Raw genomic sequence first — 20,742 nt, forward strand, 5'->3', positions numbered from 1 at the left:
AGCTAAAATAAAAAGACTGCTTTTAAGAACACTAATTGACAGCTTAAAAGCCTTTAGCAGAACATGCCCCAAAAAAGGTGATCTCTTTCACAAATTGCATGTTGAACTCTGAAGTTAGGAGAAGTACTTTTAAAATCCACACACGTTCTTTCAACTGCTATTGCTTGTTTTTTGTTTGTCTGTTTGTTTTTTTGTATTGTTTTTTCCTCCCTTTGATCCCTGGTTTACAGCTGCACAACCTCAGTTGATTACATCAATCAAGCTTGTATTGCCATTAAATGTGTGATTGATCCAATTAGCCAAAGACTACAGCTTCTCATCCCACGGTTCAACTAAGGGGGCAGATATTGAATACATTAGAGTGAAATCCAACGTAAACTGACAAAATTAATAATAATAAAAAAACTAACAGAGAAAAGGAAAGTAAAAACAGATTTACCCGGTCATATATATGTTATCCACATTTCTAGCAGGAGGGATGTTTTGTGACAAGTAAGCTTGTAAATGGCAAAGAGCTGTTTTGAAATGTGTAAGTAATACCAAACTTATAAGTAGATGGCATAACAGGATTATATGATAACATAGGATTATGTGAGAAGTCAGTAATGTAAAAATGTCTTATCATTTTTAAATCACTAAACCACAGTACATTAACAAGAGAAATGTTCCAATAAAATACACATTGAGAAAACTAAGCACAGGAAAGCAGGCCATTTTTTTTAATAAGCAGTGCTAGAATACAGCTAACCAGACAGATTTCTAACTGTGTAGATAACACAAGGCTTTCTTTGATCTGGGTCCCAACAACTGATTTAATATCTCACATCTACTTCTTAGCTAGCCAGTTCTTCTTTGGAGAGATTTTTGCTATAGAGCATGTGCGCTCACCAGAGAGAAACAGAGACAGAAAGCAAGAATTCAGCCCCCCAGGGGATGGCCATGCTGCAATCCCTTCTCCATTATCCTCTCTGGATTTTGGGCATGCACGCACACAGCCTGGCATGAGTTTCAAGCCTCTGGGTCCAGGACTCAAACTGCAGTCAGCCATTTGGGAGTCCAGCAATGTAACCATTATGCCATCTGCTGGTCTGAACTATTCAGTTCTTTATACCCACCAAATGGCTTATAGTTTATTCATCTCACACATATTTCTTAAATACCTTCTGTGTACAAACACAGTTTTATACCCTGGGGATACAACAGTCAATACGCAAAATATTCCTACCTTCATTGAGTGAACATTGAAGGGGATGACCTAAAATCAACAGCCCAACAAACATTTAAGAGTAGTTAGATGTTAAGAGTTGTTATGGTTTGAATTATGCCCCTACAAAAAGATGTTGAAGTCCTCATCCCTATTACCTCCAAATATGACCTTATTTGAAAATAAGGTCCTTGCTGATGATCAAGTGAAGATGGACCCTAATCCAATGTGATAGATGTTCTTTTAGATAGAGGACATTTAGACACAGAGACGGCCTGCTCACAAGAGAATATCCATGTGACTAAATGTAGAGATTAGGGTAATACATATGCCAGGCCAAAATTGCCAACAAACCACCAGGTGATAGAAGAGTCATGGAGCAGATTCTCATTCTCGGCCCTCACAAGGAATCACCCCTACATCATTTGAGGTTCCTCTGAAAGCCATCAGTATAGCGATGTGGGTACTCTCTAGAACCAGACAGTCTAGGTTTAAATTCTAGTGCACAGTGCCTGTTTCATAGAGTTACTGTGAGGAGCAAATGACATTATGCATGCCGGACTCTTAACACTGAACTATTTTAACATGGGCCTAGTGCAGCCCTGTTGAGACCCATGAAGAAATAAGATGTTTTTCAGATTTCCAGTTCTTTCCCTTTTCCATTGCTCCCCTTTTTCACTCCTAAGAACTATTTACCCCTATCCATTATGAAAAGACAAAATAACAAAAATTTAGTTATACATCTAATTGGCATTTATTTGTGACTCAGGAATCAGGGTAGTTTCCTTTCTATAAAGTAGAATGAGAGTTCCTACTGGACAACAGCATGGTTTTATAAGTGGAGAACAAGAAAACAGAAAAATAGAAAAAAAATATGATGATTAACATCAGATCATTTCAGGTTACTTTTTGTAAGAGTTAAAGCAAAGGAGACTATGGGACCAGCAGATGTTGTCATGGTTAAGTGCTGGACTCCCACGTGGTCGACTATGTTGCAAGTCCTGGACCCTGCAGCTTAAACTCAAGCTGGGCATGTGTGAATGTGTGCCCAAGATCCCAAAAGCAGAATGGAAGAGAAGGGATTGGCTTTCTGTCTCTCTGTCTCTCTCTGTCTCTCCATCAAACATATACACCCTTTAGCAAAAAAATCTCTTGGGGGAAGAAAAAAAGCAGGGGAGGCTTCTTTATTTTGCTGACTCAGGTAGACTGGACTCACCTTTGTTCGTGGGGAAAAAAATTTTTAAACAGTCTGCTCTGAGACCTACCTGCTTCCTAAAAACTTCAGTTTGATTATGTAGTGCTTAGCATAAGTGACTCCATTTTGGTTTGGTCTGATGTGTTAAGACCTAATGCAACAGTTCATTCTAAAACAATGACATCAAATTTTTGTTTAAAAACATGAACCTCAATAATCATGAACTCAACATATATTTACTGTTGTCCCTGGCTTTGCCATATATTGCTGGGTGCTCAGATGAGACTTATAGAAACCTTAGTCATTCTTTTAAAAGGGGCTTTATGTCATATTATTGTCCAACCTATACCCGTTTTCAGTTCTGTCTTCCAAAACTTCTTTGACATCTTGTCATCACTGTTAATTCAGAGGTAGAGCTAGGCACAGAATAACAGGATAAGTTGAACTGGCCTCACTGCTCTCATAATTCACCAGACAAAATGGGAAGAGCTGTAGATTTTATGGTGGTAAATTATGTCAGGATTAAGAAAGTAGTAGCAGAATGCAAACTGGCTTCAATGCAGGTCAGTGGGAAAGTGACATACTCCAAACAAAATTTCCAAGCCCTGCCTAAGAATTCTACCACCATGGGGACCAGCAGTTAGAGTAATGGCTATGTCGCTGGACTCTCACGTAGTCGACTGAGGTTCGCATCTCAGACCCGGTGGCTTAAAACTCACGCCAGGCGCATGTGCGTGCATGCCCAGGATCCCAAGAGGAAAATGGAGGAGAGGGGATTGCAGCGTGGCCATCCCCCCTGGAGGGTTATTTCTCGCTTTCTGTCTCTCTGTCTCTCTATGTCTTTCTATCGAGCACATGTGCCCTGTAGCAAAAACCTCTCCATAAAAAAAAGAAAGAAAAGAAAAGAAAAAACAGATTTTAAATGTGTATTTAAGAATAGCAGGACCAGCAGTTGGCGTAATAGCTATGTCGCTAGACTCCCATGTAGCTGACCGCAGTTTGAGTCTCATACCTGGTGGCTTGAACTCATGCCGGGCACGTGTGCATGAGTGCCCAAGATCCTGAGAGGAGAATGGAGGAAAAGGGATTGCAATGTGGCCATCCCCGCTGGGGGAGTGATTTCTTTCTGTCTGTCTATGCTTTCTGGCGAGCACATGCACCTTAAAGCAAAAAACTCTCAAAAAAAATAGATAATAATAAATAAATGAGTGAGTGAATGAAAAATTGAATTAATGTTCTAGCCTGCCATTCAGACTCTCTCTTTCATCCAGATACTGTCTGAACACTGGCTAACAGAAGGGACACTGTCCAGGCCTGCCATGAGAATTGAGTATGGAAAAAAGGGCTTTGCATCAACAAATTACAAAATGTCTCTACTGAATAAGACATTATCCCACTAGTATCTTCTAAGGGAATCTTCTAAAACATCCCAAGATGGCAAGTCAGTATCAGATGTATACAAATATATTTATGATTGTATTTCATTGTGGTTTGTGTGTATATTAACATATAAAATATAAGAATATACTAATATGTGAGATATATACAGTTTTATTTCTTTCTTTCTTTCTTTTTTTTGGAGAAGTTTTTGCTATAGGATGTGTGCGCTCACCAGAAAGACCAAGAGAGACAGAGAGACAGAAAGTGAGAAATCACCTCCCGGGGGAATGGCCACGCCGCAATCCCTTCTCCTCCAGTCTCCTCTCAGGATCTTGGGCACGCATGCACACTTGCCTGGCATGAGTTTAAGCCACTGTGTTCAGGACTCAAACTGCGATTGACTACATGGGAGTCCAGCAACATAGCCATTATGTCAACTGCTAGTCCCTATACAGGTTTCTTATATGACCTTCATATATACATAAATTTGTGGCAGAAGCTGAAAACCCTTATTTACATCTTATCCATTCCTCCTTTGCCATGGTGGTTAAAATCTTTGCCACTCATCCTAGGATGAGAAAGCAATATGTCCTCAGGCAGGTTATCGACACCTGGCATGCAACATGAAGCACCTGTGAAATAGCGGCCTTTGAGTAATGAGGATTTTTCTCTAAAACACTGTGTTGTGCTTTACTATCAGAGATTTGTACCCTGACCTTCTAAAGAAGCTGCTGTTTTCAACTCAACTTTTATTTTATTTTTCTGAGATTGTCACTTTAGCCATCTGGTAGTTGTTTCTTCTGGGAGAGAAGGAACTACATGCACAAAAACTCTCAAAGAAGTGTTATTGCATAATTTGCTTGAGGTCAAAGCTAATACTCTGAAAGATGGTCTATCATTTATGGTGATGTGGCAGATATTAGAGTGCTTTATAAACACGTTGTGCTTTTGAAGTGCATTCACAAAGGATTGAAAGTGGCGGAATGTAGCAAGACATATTTTTGCCTGAATGAGAATTATTAACCTGCCTAAAGCACAATGATAGGCCACTGTTTTCTCAGCTCTACTTACCCTTGGACTTCAGTGTCTGAAAGATCCTGTAGGGCACCAAAGAAGTGACTGGAAAATATCTTTTTGGTGCCCATGTCATGAAAATAAAATTTATGTTCCCTGCAAAATAGAAGAAAATAAATACTCCATCTTCTTGCTTTTGCTGTTGAAAGGATGAAGAACCAGAAAGATCTTTTTTTGTTGTTTAATTCAGTAATAGTTAAGTACCTTCTAAAAGAAATATATACCTCTCTGCTGCACTCCAATTCAGTTTATTTACTTTACCTTCAGATGTAGAAATACTCTAGAGTTGATGCTGAGAATTAAATGTTTTTTATTGTGTTCTTAAATCCTTTGTCAAATATGAGTTCTTTAGAGAAACATGATTTAGGCAGGACTTTACTCTCAGATGAGAGAGGACTCTAAGAGAAATAGGAAGTAGATTTCAAGCCTCATTTTCTTTAAAAGTCTGATTCAATTTTCCTTGTGATTAGGGAGGTAAGGGAGAACCACGGAGGTGAATTAGTTCCTCAGGCTTCTATTGGGCAAACCATTACTTTAATGTTGCTCTTGATGCAGCAGGAGACTGAGCAAGTTTTTTCTTCCTCAAAAGGTGAACTGCTTAATCTTTTGTAACTGGTAGAGGAAAGAATAAAGAGAAAGAATCAGGTATTTAAGTATATTAGTTTAAGTAATAACCAAGATTAAAAAAAAAAAAAACTATAACATGCCTAACATGGTAATGTCAATAAAAATTAAGTTTGCATTTATTTATTCAACAAATACTTATTGCATACTTAACTAGGGACCATCATGGTTAAAGATGTTCCTAAGGTAAATTAATAGAGTTCCTTTCTTTTAAACCCAATTTTAAAATATATACAGTGGGGCCAGCAGGTAGAATGGTGGTTGGGGTGTTGGACTTCCTTATGGCCAAATGCAGTTCTAGTCCTGCACCCAGCAGCTTTCTCTCTCTCTCACTCTCTCTCTGTCTGTCTTTCTCTCTCTCTCTCTCTCTGGTGAGTGCACATGCCCTATAGCAAATTTAAAAATAATAATAAATAAAATTAAATAATTCTTTGAAAATGTGATCAATGCAAGTTTAATATACTCTAGAAACACAAAGAAAGCCTATCTAAATTCAACTGGTGAGTCAGAGGAGATGATGCTTAGCCAAGTTTAGACAGATGAGGGAAGAAGCTATGGAGGTGGAAATAGCATGATTGTGTTTGGAAAACTATTCGTAGGAATAGGGAGGAGGAGTGAAAGGAGATGAGAAAGAACCCAGACTTAAGCTGAAAGACCCAGACAAAGAACAGAGGCTCTTGGATTTTTTTGTTGTTGTTGTTAATTCACTTTTTGATTAATTCTTTTGTTTATCTAACTAAAACAACTTTGGGTATACCTATTATGTGCATAGGGCTTTGGGGATCACAAAGACAAACAAAAGACAATTCCTGATCTCATGTTCTCAAAGATTAGGCTAAAAGATAAAGCGAATGCTCACATATTCCAAACAAAGTTGGAGGTAGAAAGTGCCTAAGGAAAGAAATAACCACCATGCTCTGGGACCTTAGAAAAGGGAGCAACTGCTTTTAGTTCTAAGGATTGGGGTGGTATGAGATCAAGTATGACTTCTCAAAGCAAATGACAATTAATTCTGGCTCTGGGCAGAGAGAATTTGAATAAAAGGAAAGGGAAAGATAAGAACAAAGCTGCAAGATTTATCAGGAATCTATTTACAGATATATAGAGAGATATAGAGCAAAGTGAGTAGTGAGTGGCGGGTGTGATTTGGGTGACATTTAGGTTGCAAACACCAGTGAGACATGAGGGCTGAAAAAAACCAAGGTGAAATTTAATCACAAAGTACCATAAATTTTATGCTAAATAAATCCAGACTTTATTCTCAAAGCAGTGGGGAGCCGATGAAAGTTTCTCTTGTCCCTTTGACATTCATTTAGCATGTAGCATACATAATACAACATTTCATGTCATTAAGTCTGTGTGTGTCTGTGTGTGTGTGTGTCTGTCTGTCTGTGTCTCCAGGTCCCTCCCAAGGTGGTATTTCTGTGACATTAGAGCCCAAGTGTTACTTGTATGCATACAACAAGTATTTAGATCAAGCAGGCAGTAATGTACTTTGTATCTTTTATGTGCCAAACAGTATTGGCTGCTTTCTCACTAGAAAGCCACATCCTTCACAGTACTCGAGCAGTCACTGTTGTTTTGTTTGTGTGTGTGTGTGTGTTTACTTATTCTTCCTTAAGAGAGAAGGAGACAGAGAGAAGGAAGCACTCTCAACAGGATTTCACACTATCATCCTCTCCCCACCCTCAACCAGACCAGACCTCAGGCATGCATACACCCCCAGCATGCACAGTGAGACTTCAGGACACAAACCCAGGACCTGGTCATATAGTGCCAGCATTGCAGAGCATTGTGTCCTCACTGCCCCACCACAAATAGTCAATCCCTATGTTCAAATGAAAAAACTAAGACCCAGAAACATGAAGGAACTAACCTTTACTTAATAGGTAAACTCAGGGATTGTCTTAGTCCATTTATGCTGCTATAACAAAGTACCACAGATGGGGTAACTTAAAAAGAACAGGAATTCAGGGCTGGCAGGTGGCATGGTGGTTAAGGGCGCTGGACTCCCATGTGGATGACCATGGTTTGAGTCCTGGACCTGGCAGCTTGCTTTCTTACTTTCTCTCTCTGTCTCTTCTGTCACTCTCTGGTCAAATTAAAATAAATAAATAAAGTTCAATAACATAATTCTTTTTTCTTTAAAAAAAAAAAGAGGAATTCATTTCTCATAGTTCTGGAGGCTGAGATTAAAGTTCTGGAAGATCAGTCTCTAGTGAGGGCACCTCTCTGCTTCTAAAATGGCACCTCCAATGCCACATCCTCCAGAGGAGAGAAACTCTGTGTTCTCACATGGCAGGAAGCAGAAAGGCAAACTCCATTTAGCAATCTCTTTTATTATTTAGGTTGTCAGGAAAGTCATGACATGTTTTTCCATGTTTTTATATGCAAAAATGTGCCATGGCTTTCCCAACAACTTAATATGCCAGCATTAATCCATCCATGAGGATGGAACCCTCATGACCCGAATATTCCTCAAATGACCCACCTTCCAACCCTTTTGCATTGGGGATTAAGTTTCCAGCTCATGAATTTCAGTGGACACCATAGGAGTAACCAAACTCTGTTCTGTCAGTTCCAAAACTTCTATTCTTCCCATTAGAGTAGTGGGAAGTAATCCAGTTATAAATAAGAATTAGCTAGGGGCCAGTAGGTAGCATGATGGTTAAGGTGCTGGACTCCCACATGGCTGACCATGGTTCAAGTTCCAGACTTGGCAGCCTGAAAACCATGCCAGACCAGCAGGTGATGTGATAGTTAAGGTGCTAGATTCCCACATTGTCAATTGAGGTTTGAGTCCCAGACTAGGCAGCTTGAAAATCACAACAAATAAAAAAGTGTTTAAAAAAAAGGTATGGGGAGAGGGACTAGTAGATAGTGTAATGCTTATGTTACTGGACTCCCTGTAGTCGATTATGGTTTGAATCCCAGACCTGGCAGTTTAAAACACACCAATCGTATGTGTATGCATGCCCAAAATCCCAAGAGGAGAATAGAGGAGAAGGGATTTTTAGTGTGATCATTCCCCCTGGGAGATGGTTTCTCACTTTCTCTCTTTCTCTCCCTTGCCACATGTGCACTATGGCAAAAAGCTAAAACAAAAAAAAAACAAAATCATCATCATCATCATCATCAAACAAACAAAAATAAACAAAATAAGCTTAGGTGGTGACAAATGATATGAAGAAAATAAAAGGATAATTTAGGGTAATAGAATAGTTTGATGGTAGTCAGGGTTGGGCTGAGAGCTATAGAACGAAAAGACTGTAAACGTCCTGCTGGTAGATACCAAAGCACGGACAAAGTCCCACAGGAGAATTAAACTTGAAGCGTTGGAGAAACATACACAGGGACATAATGGTTGGAGCTTGGTAAGGGAGAAGGACAGGGATAAAAGACGAAGTCAAAGAGAAGACAGGTGTTCATGAGTAGAACTGTGATATCAGCCCCAGTCCTCGGAGTGGTGAAGGAAGCAAACAGACTGCCGAGGAGTATCGGGTGCACGGGAACTGCCTTTGGCCACCCACACATCCCCTCTCAACACGTGCTTGTGGCAGACTATTAAGTTTTTCTGCTCCCAGAAACTATTTCTTTTTCCTGCATGGTTTTATGAACAGCATTCTGAAGTTAGGATTGTTTGGATACCAACCAACAGATTTAAAGACCAGTTACAATGGTAGGCTCAAAGGAGTTTGGATTCATAAGCCGCAGGGGTGCTGGTATGGCTCATGAATTTATGTACAGTGTCTTTTAGTAAAGAAAGCAGTCTCTATAAAAATTAAGTCATATCAGGCCTGGGGGGAGCTTATGCTACAGCTTTCAAATAGGTAATAGGAAGTGTCCATTTCCGTCCCTCTTGATCTAGTTAAGACTGGGAGAGGTAGAGGGTGTGAGATGATGGTTTGTTAACTCGGAGTCACAATTGGTCATTCTCTCATTACTGTTTTAAAGAAAAGATGTTTTTAGGGGAAACAAGCTTATGGCTATAGGGAGTAAGAACCTGCAGTGTTGCAAAGAGACACTATAAAGAAAGAATAAATGTACACTGCCAGAAAAGAAAACTCTGGAGAACTGGCCTTTTTGCTTTTAATCCCCATGGTTCAGTAGAGGGTAAGAAGTGATTGTTTCATTCAACAGTCGGTAGTTTTCAAAAGATTTGGAATAAGGGGGAAAAAATAGCAAAAGTATTTAAGTTGGTGATTTGTGAGAAAATGGGAAAATTATACTTTTGGAACACAATGAATCAAAAGAAAAGGTATATATATATATATATTTTCTTTTAGACAGAGTCTTGCTGTCATAGTCATCCTGCCTCAGCCTCCCAGAGAGGACTGCAGGTGTATACCACCATGCCTGGACTATGAAATGGTGTATAACATGGTCATTCTCAAATGCTGGGGGTTTTTAATACACTGTTCAATAAGAAATGAGGAAATCAGCTTGGGTGGAGGCAGTGGAAATAGAAAGGTGGACTGAGAGCTGGAAATACAATTGGATTGACAGAGAAATACAATTCCAAATACAGTAGAGGCCCCTGATCTCCAGAAGCTGAGAATCTAGAGAAAGAGAATGGCATATCCAAGTAACTTTGTGTGCTATTCCTATTATGAATGAAGGCAGGTAGAAACGCAGAGGGGAGGGCAATCACATTTGCCTGAAACAGTGGGAGGAAAAAAAATCGCAGCAGTTGAGATGGAGTTTGATATTTAATAAGAATTCAGTAGAGAAGAAGAGAAGCATTCCTGAAGAGGAAGCAGTTGAGTTCAATTCAGTGCATGCAAGGATTTATTCAATTCTTATAGTATATAAATGCTGCATGATACTGTTATAGAAAATAAATACATTTTGATACTTTGAATCCATACAATAGAATAAGGAAAGTAAACATGTAAACCATGCAATGCTATATGCATGCAAAATGAATTGTGAACTGGTTTCAGAATTATATACAGGAAAAAATTAAGGGGAAAGAGACCTACCTGAGTCAAACATTTTTCTTTGTGTGGACATATAAGGCTACTAGAGAAATTCCAAGATAGTTCAGGAAACAGTGAGCAGGTGACAGAATGGTGACCCTCAGAGTATATCTCTGGCTTGCAGATGTGTTTTCTTTCACCTTCACCATGTTGAACCATGTGGCAATCATGAGAATGTGCCACACAGGTTTCCGACTACTGAGAGCCTTGTTCACCAAGAATCCAGCTGCTCCTCTCTGAAATCTGAAATCTCTCCTGGAGTTTGCCCCAAAGCCATACAGTCCCAGAGATTCTCTGAGCCAGTGACCAATTGCTGTCCGACTATTCAGTGTGGGACCCTTTGAGAAAAAATGAGCTCCTCTGATGAACTGGATAGCAGTTTAGCATGCTTCCAGCCACCTTCCCTCTTTCTCTCCTTCCCTGGAGACAGTGAACACGCTTGCATGGTGACACAATGGCCCTTCTAGCCTCTCCTGGCTTCTTCCCTGCATTCTCTCACAGGCATTTCCCTTAATAATATTTCAACATTTAATCCTGTCTTGACATCTCCTTTCAAGGAACCTGGATTAATATAGCCTAGTACATATGATTTTTACTTCAGAAAATTTTATTTCTGACTTTCCTCCAGGAGCAAAAAGAAAAAAATCATTCAGCAGTAGGCCCTGTTTCAAAATGGCAATGAACCATAACAGTTGAATAGTGGTTCTACCCTGTAGATGAGATACATACTCAACTCTACTTTTAACTATTTTATTCCCAATATAAAGACTAATTGCCAATTAAGCATATTCTTGACCTGCGGCCTATATACATATAAAAGTTCAGTAGTATGTCTTCCTAATTTATTAGTGCTTTCCACTCCATTATCAGAATTATAAACCTTTTTCTTTTGTCATTTTGAGTAACTCCACCTTTCATTTTTCTTTATAAATATATCTTGCTTCACACACACACATGCACACACACACACACACACACACACACACACACCACTTGTAAAACTTCTCTGACATACGAGCAAGTGAAGGTTTGTTTTTGATAAAGAGTAACTCAGCCGTGGGTAGAGGGAGGTATACACTCACAAGATTTATGGGTATGAAAGGATTTCAGGGTTCGGGATTGCAGAGATGAAGCAGTGCTCACTGCTTCACATGAGTGCGTAAGGTCAAGTTATGTGAGGGTATTAAAGGGACGGTCAGGTCAGGATACCTTATGGCTGACACTGAACTCTCCCAGGAAGATAGAAGGAAATTTTTTGAATGTGAGAAAAGAAAATAAGAAGGTTAAAAATTTTCAGCAAAAGCAAGAAAAGATCTAGGATACAATGATGAAAAGAGTAGAAGAAGGGTAGGATGTGAGGCAGGATGGCAGTTCAGTATTAAAAAATTCTAGATAGAGGAACAAAATGTGTCTGGAACTTACTATTTTTGTTGTTGTTGTTGTTTAGGTTTTTTGTCGTAGGGTGTATGTGCTCACCAGAGAGAGACAGAGAGAGGGAAAGTGAGAACTCCCCCCCACCCACCCCAGGAGGGATGGCTATGCCCCAGTCCCTTCTCCATTCTCCTCTCAGCAAGTACACAAACATGCCTGGCATGATTCTCAAAGCCCATTTTTTTTTTAAAGCAACATTACTTTTTTAATTAAAACTAGTAATTTTCTTATTAAGCTATTTTAAAAATATTTTCTATGGCAATCATACTGTAATTAAATTGCAAATACTTTTTTCACTTACATTTATATGATAAATATTTACCACTATTATTACACAGCACTATGATTTTAATGATTCCAGAAATATTCCCCATTCAGGTAGATATACCACAGTATTTTTAACCATTTCTCCACTGTGTATATGTTGTTTTCAGTTGTGGGTTTTTTGGTTTGTTTTTTTTTTAATTTTTGAATGTTAGGAAAATGTTGCTATAAGAAACCTTTGAATGCAAATCTTTGAAAACATCTCTGATTATTTATTTAGGCTGTCTTCCTAAAACTGAATTACCAGATAGATCAAACAGTTATTTTAAAGTAGACCTTAAATTCTAAAAATCAAAGAAATTCTTTGTCAGTAGACTATTATAAAAAGTCATATAATTACGATATCACTATGTATTTTCCTCTTCTTTTTGGAGAGTAATTTTCATTCAAGAATAAACTTGTAACAAAAGAGGAACTTCCTGAGGACATTGTATTTATATTTGTAACCATCAGTTAAATGGCAAAGCATCTCCTTTTAAGTGATTCCTTTTCTGTGAGAAAATGGCCTGTACAGAAGTATCATTTGGCTAGTGAATGGGCTTGTGCTCTTGAGAGTCACTGGTGTTCAGGATGGGAACCAGGAGGACTGGTCCATGCCAGCCACATTGAGCACAGATGAAATCTGCCCCACTGCAAGGACACAACAGCCCACCCAAGACTCTGCACAGAGGCTACCCTTACCAGCACGGCGTGCTGGAGTTTCCATTGACTGGGCCAACGGTCAACACTCAAGTAATTAGTCACAGTTTTCAGGATGTAGTGTGTCAGCCAGGGGTCTGCCTATCCACGTGGGGAGGTTGCTGCTCACAGGAGAGAGAAGATGAGATCTGCCCCTGCAGCTGGCAGGCTCTGGGATGATTGTCAGAGGCCTGAAGTGATTCAGCCATGGAGAACAGCAGGCAGCAATTTCACTGCCACTTTTTATCTGTCCCTCTCTCTGCTGCATGTTGCTGGCTAGTAGCAAAGGCCTAAAAGGGAAAGCTGGGGAAGAAAAATAAGGGGAGGTGGGAAGGCACTTGAAATAATTTCCTTAGCTGAATTCAAATGAGCCTCTTCTAAGGAACAATGGTGACTGGCCAGACCCAGCTTGAAGACTTATCTTAAATAAAACACAAAAGCTGGGGAAATCCTTAGAATCAGAAATACAGGGCAAATTACACTGTCTCTGCCTACCTCTTTTCACGGTAGATTCCCTAACCCGTTCATTCTTTCTCTCAGAGTGAGTTTGGGGGCAGGGAAATGAACATTAGGAAATGTCAGATCTACCAGTCTCTTTATTGTAGTCAGTTCTAAACACGGTGCTTACATGTTGTTAGTTTGTTATCAAAGCTATTACTTCAAGGATCTATCGATTCACAGAATACCATTCTTTTTTCTGTCAGCAAGAGCTGTTTTCCTATATTTAGCCAAAATCCCAAAAGACTCATTTAAAGTCATCTGGTTTAACTCTTCAGTAGATGACAAGGTCCCTCACGCCCAGCGAATAGCGAGTTACTACTGAGTAAAGAACCCTCCCTCCTTTTCGAAACAGCATGTCCCCAATTTGAATCGTTCTGTCCCATCCTTCATCCTTTAGCCAAGCCACAGCTTGAAGACCCAAGCTTTCCACTTTGCGTTCTTGAAGCAACTCAGAGCAAAATGTCTTCTGCTTCTACATTGCATTCCTCAGCTCATTGTGGACTCCTGTTTTGTCCTTTTTGAGTCTTGCCTTTAGGGCATAAATGATTGTCAATAGGTTTTGTCTGTCCATTCATTCATCAAATATTTATTGACAATACTGTATGTCAGACAAGGCACCAAAAACACAAAGATGAATACTACTCAGTTCCTGCCTTCTACAAACTCAGTTTGGAGGAAAGAGAGAAATAGATAACTACAAAGTAGCATGGTGCATGAGATTGATAAGCATAGAAATCTACAAAAATACAGAAGAGTGACCTACCCAGTAAGGTGGGGTTGGGGTGATCCCTGAACAGTGCTTAGAAAAGATGCCGTCTGAGCCACATCTTATCAAATGAGAACTGGACTAGACAAGGGAAGTTTCTGGTAGTAAAAACAGCCTGAGTAAAGACCAAGAGATAAGTAAACTGTAGCTTGTTCAGGAAAGCTATCAGCTCAGCATTTCTAAGGGCTAACGTGTAACCTTTAAATAAAATAGACAAGGTTAAGAGCTAGATCATGAATATTTTTCTCAAACAACCAAGTTTTGCATACCCTCTAACTATATTGATATTATCAGGAGAAAGCATTTGGGCAACGTGTTTGCCTTCATCTTTGCTCTCATTAATCAAGAAATTAGTATACCTAAAGTGCCAACTTGTAAAAGCAATATACTCTGATTGATGTTCTTGGAGCTAGACCCAAATTACACTGAAAATGCTTGTTTTTGTTTGTTCCATTGCAAATAACAGGAAATACCTGAAACTGGGTGGTTTATAAATATGATAGTTTATTTAACTCTTGGCTTGTAGGCCCGAGGTCCAGGGGTCCTCTCTGGTGGAGTGCTCCTGGCTGCATCACAGCCTGGGCCAGGACCAGGAGACATGGTGTATGTCCCATGTATGTCCCAACCTGCCTTATTTTCTCTTTTTATAAATCTACCTGGACTCAGTCAGAGCCCACCCTGAATAGCCAGTCACTAATCTCTTTCCCAAAACCTCACCTTTCACTATGTAACTAGATTGTGTTTTCACCCTAATCCTATTACAATGACTCAACACTTGAACTTGAGTGGGTGAGGGGGGGCAGCGGCTAGTCAACTGTAAGGAAACTCAGATTCTCATTCTTTCCTTCCAGAACTTCTGGATCTTAAAGAAGTTCCCTCATAAATCACCTAAATGCAGTCCACACGGCTATATACAGTTAAAATTATAGTACATTAAATGTACCTTCACACGATGCCAAGTTTTCACTGCATTTTCTGCTCTCTTGATTCCCCATCAAAGCAGAAATGTTTTTCATCTCTGTAGCGTTAGAGTCTGTAACTTGGTGGTCCACCAGTAGTGCTAGAGCTATTGGTCTCAACAGGTACTTAAGACCCAAAATGAATTCCAATGCACTCTGCTCTTAGGAACTTCAAAGTTAAGACTTATCCCATCTGATGCCTTTTGCTTTGTTTGTTCCAACCTTATGTATGTTTTTTGGATCTGGCATATCTTTCTAATCTCAGGGATTTTACGTGAATTCTTCCTTCTGTGTTCTTCTCTGTGTCACCAAGTCACAGTGTTTGGTTTCCCTCACAGCCATTTTTACAATCTGCATTTCTCCTTCTCATATCTCAGAAACTGACATATTCACATCTATAGGTCGAGGCTTAGTCTGTGTCCAGGTACAGAGTTGGAGTCTAATAAATATTAAATAAACTCTTGATTATGTGACTGCTAATAAGTAATACCTGTTTCAGTAAACACTAAAATTTTTCAAAGAGCAACCAGAATTTAAAAATATGTCAAAAGAAATGGGGTTTTATTTGTCATGGCTAAACTATATTCTTTTCATCCTTTCAGTATAAATGTACAATTGTGGGAGAGGAAAAAAAAAAAACCTTTGGAATTCAGTTTTATTAAGTGATTAAATAAAAATTGCTAAACATTACCTTGACATTTGCAGTGGTATAATGCTATGACTGATCTTATATTGACATTGAACTTTTCTGACTGAGTGCCCTAATTAATTTCCCTGGATTAACTATTAAATTCCTAGTCCTCATATCTTTTTACTCAGGAGTGGAACTTAAGTGATTAGGAATTCAGGAATTTAATAAGCTATATTTGTTGTAAAAGTATATAGAGAACTATCCAGTGATAGTACTGATTAAATAAATGATGATAGATGATAAAATATTATTTAGCCATTTAAAATGGATAATCACAAAGACTTTCTCTCTGGACATAAAAGGCTTAAAATATCATGTAAATTAGAAAGAAATCAAAATACAACTATAGAAACATTAGCTACATCATGAAAGTGGAGGTTAAAAAAGAAACTGCAAGTATGAAATACATTAAATAAAGTGGTCTGTGGATTTAGGGAGGCCTTTTAATTATGCTTTACACACAAATTTTTGAAGAATATATGTACATCGGATGCCAATTACTATAATCTAGGAGTAGGTATCAAAACTTTATAGAATATAAGCTACTCATATTTATATGCCATAGCAGTATTGCATGCGTTGTCTACTGCTATTTTAAATTAAAGCCTGTTTATTACTGAAAAATAGCTCATGAGTATTAAGACTCTAGAAGAGAAACCTGCCTTCTGAAGTTGAAATTCCTTGTTACATAGGAACATATTTAACAAAAAGAAAATGTGCAAATTTCACCATTCTATTAAATAAAATATTTCCATGCAGCTTGTGCTTTTCCATTCTTTTTTTATGAATGTGTAAGTCTCACAACTGACACTCTAATGACTCCTTACATTTTCCATCATATACAATTTGTAAGCTTTTATTTTCAACATCATAATGTTCATTTTTTAATTGTAGTGTGAAGGAAACATTTCTTAAAGTTCTTAAAAAGAAAAGTAGAATTTCTTGTTCAAAAGAAACTAGTAGATTTCATCATTATTATAATGTCAGTTCCTTTGAAGGTGGTAACTGTGGATGGGAAGACTTTTACTATCAAGGTAAATGCTTTACCAACTCAGACATTTTGATCAAGTAGCTTGACTCAGTACAGGTAGAGAAATATTTAAATATAAAAAAAAAACACAGCAAAGAACATGACTATTCAGAATCTTTGTTTAGGCCCTAAAAGTAACAAATAATCAATAAGTAATTGCTCTGTTAGGTGATGGTGTCATTTCATTGAATGTATAGTTTCATATTGAAAAAATTCGCAATTATTTTATTTTAATTTTTATAATGAGCCTGTGAAGCTATTGATTTCAACTGTTTAATTTTCTAAATTTTTATGTTTTATATAATCAAACTTTAAATGACAATCAATACAGTTAAATTTGTATGTTTTTTAAAAAGTGGAATTTAGGGAACCAGCAGTTAGCGTAATGGTTATGTCGCTGGATTCCTACGTAGTCAACCGCAGTTCACGTCCCAGACCCGGTGGCTTAGAACTCACGCCGGGCGCGTGTGTGTGCGTGCCCAAGATCCCGAGAGGAGAATGGAGGAGAAGGGATTACGGCGTGACCATCCCCCATGGGGGGTGATTTCTCGCTTTCCATCTCTCTTCTCTCTCTGTCTGTCTGGCGAGCGTACGCACCCTATAGTGAAAACCTCTCGAGAAAAAAAAAAAAGTGGAATTTAAAAAAATATTTAATTTAATTAATTAATTTATTTATTTTTGTTTGATCAGAGAGCAACAGAGCAAGAGGGGGGCTGGGGGGAGTGAGAGAGCAAGCTGCCAGGTCTGGGACTATGACTACATTCGGCCATGTGGGAGTCCAGTGCCCTTAACCACCATGCCACCTATCTGCCCCCAAAAGTGGAATTTCTTAAAGTTCCCAAAACAAAAGCAGAATGCCTCTTGAATTCTTGCAAAGCAGGGACAAGCTTAGTGTTTTTCCTGACCTTCCTTTCTCTGCTGACCATGCAATTTATGGCTTTGCTTACAAGCCTCTTATCACCTGATTTCCATTTGAGTAGTAATATGATAATTCAAAGTGCAAGGGGAACTAGGTTTTAGGTGACAGCCACATCATTTAATATTTGCTTGTTGTTTCTACAGGGGAATTCTGGGCTGGGATTCAGTATTGCTGGAGGGACAGATAATCCCCACATTGGAGATGATCCTGGCATATTTATTACGAAGATTATACCGGGAGGTGCTGCAGCAGAGGATGGCAGACTCAGGTAAAGATCTGAAACGTAAGAATTATTTGGAAAGTAAATCTGATACATCAGTGAGACATATTTGTACCTTTGAAGACTAATAAGTACACAATTTCTGTACTTGAAAGAGAAGTTTGTCAAAGCAAGCTTCTTTTGTAACTTTGCAGATCTCTTGATACTTAACTGAATGTCAACTAGTATTTAATTTGTGTTTTGTTGATGGCTATCACATTCAGCATTGGACCAGGCACATGAGAAGGAGATTTAGAAGTATCTTTTGTTTTCATAAGACCTACTGTCTAGTTGGAAAGAATAAAAATATAAACCAATGAGCAAATTACATAATTTATTATATACATATACTATGGGAAGCATTAGCAAATAATGTAATGTTACAGATACTATGTGGATTTAGAAACTATTTACAGGGCTTTCTCTAGGAGTTTAAAAAAGCTGAAAAACTATTCCATAGGAAGATTCTAGTCTGGGTCTTAAAGGATATTATGATTTCACTACCCCTACAAGTCTAAGTGGAATACAGAGAAAGAGCACATTTTCCCAGGGTAAAGAAGAAAATCAGCTTGATTTGGATAAAGAAAACATAGTGAGTTTGGATGGAGTGGAGCCAAATACTGCTCAGTGATAGAGGAGCAGCTGCCTGAGCCAGGCCGCTCTCTTTAAAGAACCTAAAGACAGGGACCAGCAATTAGCATAATGGCTATGTCCCTGGACTCCCATGTAGTTGACCGTGGTTCGAGTCCCAGACCCAGTGGCTTAAACTCACACTGGGCAGCAGTGTGTGCATGCCTAAGATCCCAAGAGGAGAATGGAGGAGAAGGGATTGCGGCGTGGCCATGCCCCTGAGGGGTGATCTCTCACTTTTTATCTCTCTCTGTCTCTCTGGCGAGTGCACATGCCCTATAGCAAAAACCTCTCCAATAAAAAAAAAAGAACCTAAAGATAATTTTCAGAAATCAGAACATTTACATGGGATAATAATAAATAACATAAAATGCTATTAGAGATCAGAACACTAGCTGAAGAGCTAAAATGGTTGGAAAAAGGAAGATTTTCCTGCAGGGAAATAGTGTACTCTAAGGTCATCCTATTAGGTCATCAGGAAAGTCGTGACATATTTTTCTATTTTTCTATGTAAAAATGCATCCTGACTTTCTTAATAGTGCTTTTATTAGATAGCAGATCCCTTCTGGCCAAGAAGGTTACATGAATTTATATATTTGTGTGTATGCATATATATCTATATATATACATACATATATGATATATACACATATATACATGTATATATGCATACAGAGAGAGAGCCATATCTCAGTAAATTCTTGCTGAGTTTTCAAATGAGTGAATAAATAGAGAAGAAGAAAGAAAAGAAATATTATAGTTAGGGAGGAAGATAGGGAAGGTATGGTAAAGAAAAATTACTTGTGACACTTAGAGACTATAAGGAAAACTGTTCAAAAGGGATTACTGCAATGGTTTTGCAGTTGGAGGGGTAGTTTGGATTTAACTCTAAATACAAGGGCAAGTGAAGAGATATAGCCAAGGAGCAGGGGTATGGGGGTAAGATGGGTGTCTGTGGATAGAAAATTACTAAGAGAAACCATCATAGGTAAGGAAAATGCTAACTAGAAGGACTTAATAGGTTTCTTACTGAAAGCAGACCAGGGTGATAAGCTATTGAGGTGGGGAAGAGGGGATAAGAAATTTGATCAGATCCAGGATAAGGGATTTCTTTAAACTGACCCAGTAGGATTCTTGCTGAAACAAGTGGGCCAAAGACAAAGTCCAAGGTCTAGCCTAGTTGAGAACAGAGCTCAGAGAAACCTGACTCATGTATTTCAAGGGGAGAGTCTTTGTCAGGTAGTTCAAGCAAAGTCCTGTAGGCAAGAATGAGCTTAGCTTGCATGGAACCACAGTGAGGAATGTGACCTAAGTGGTAGAAGTGTAAGCACCATCGCCCTTCCTCAATTCTCTTTTCTTTTTTTTAACCATAAATAAGCTAGTTTGCTGTTTTTCTTAAGAAGCAGTCAAAGACTTGTTCTTACCCAGTTGTTCTGATGTGGTGATTACGTTTGACAGCTGTGTCTTTGTAGCTTGTGAAGGAGAATCACATTTCTTTCAGGTACATCTGCATCTCCTATCTACAAGGAAAGGCATTCCCACATAAAGTACATGCGTTTTGTCAGTAGACTTTCCAAGCTGAATTGACTGAATTACTTTCAGATTGAGGACATATGCATGCTGCAGAGTGACAAGGTTGAAATAGGTGCTGTGTAATTCTAGGAATCATGGTGGAGAGTATGTTTGCTAAGAAGCTCCACTTTTAAATCATAGAGAAAGACTTGTTAATGAATAATGCAGAAATTGGTGGGCCACATTCATCATTCTAAACCACTCTCTTTATCTATAAGTGGGGGGAACTTCTCCTCCTGAGCCCCATTCTGGCTCTAAGCTTGAGATGGACTCATTTAAACTCTCACCCAGGGGTGGAATCCCCATCATGCAGCCTCTGCCTGAAGCTCCCAGAGGGTAAGTCTTCACAATGTTAAGAGGCAAGTTTTTTGTTTTGCTTTTGTTTCTTGTTGTTTTTTTTTCTTTTCCTTCTTTCCTTTTTTCTTTTCCTTTCCTTTTTTTTCTTTTCTCTTTTGAGAGGCTTTTGCTATAGGGCATGTGTGCTCGCCAGAAAGACAGAGAGAGACAGAGAGACAGAAAGCGAGAA

At 38.7% G+C, this 20,742-nt stretch overlaps 1 protein-coding gene across 11 annotated transcripts in view; it reads left to right on the forward strand.

Annotated features, from left to right (window-relative positions):
• The window catches only part of DLG2 (discs large MAGUK scaffold protein 2), a 1,612,020-nt gene that overhangs the window by 982,822 nt on the left and 608,456 nt on the right, over window positions 1-20,742 (forward strand). For all 11 annotated transcript variants that reach the window (XM_006144952.3, XM_006144955.3, XM_006144956.1 and 8 more), the window contains one exon: window positions 17,899-18,023. In XM_006144952.3, coding sequence (XP_006145014.1) covers window positions 17,899-18,023 — 125 coding nt within the window. The remainder of the gene's footprint in view (window positions 1-17,898; window positions 18,024-20,742) is intronic.

The sequence above is a fragment of the Tupaia chinensis genome, unplaced genomic scaffold (genome assembly GCF_000334495.1).
Source record: "Tupaia chinensis unplaced genomic scaffold, TupChi_1.0 Scaffold000139_1, whole genome shotgun sequence".
Taxonomy (NCBI): Eukaryota; Metazoa; Chordata; class Mammalia; order Scandentia; family Tupaiidae; genus Tupaia; species Tupaia belangeri.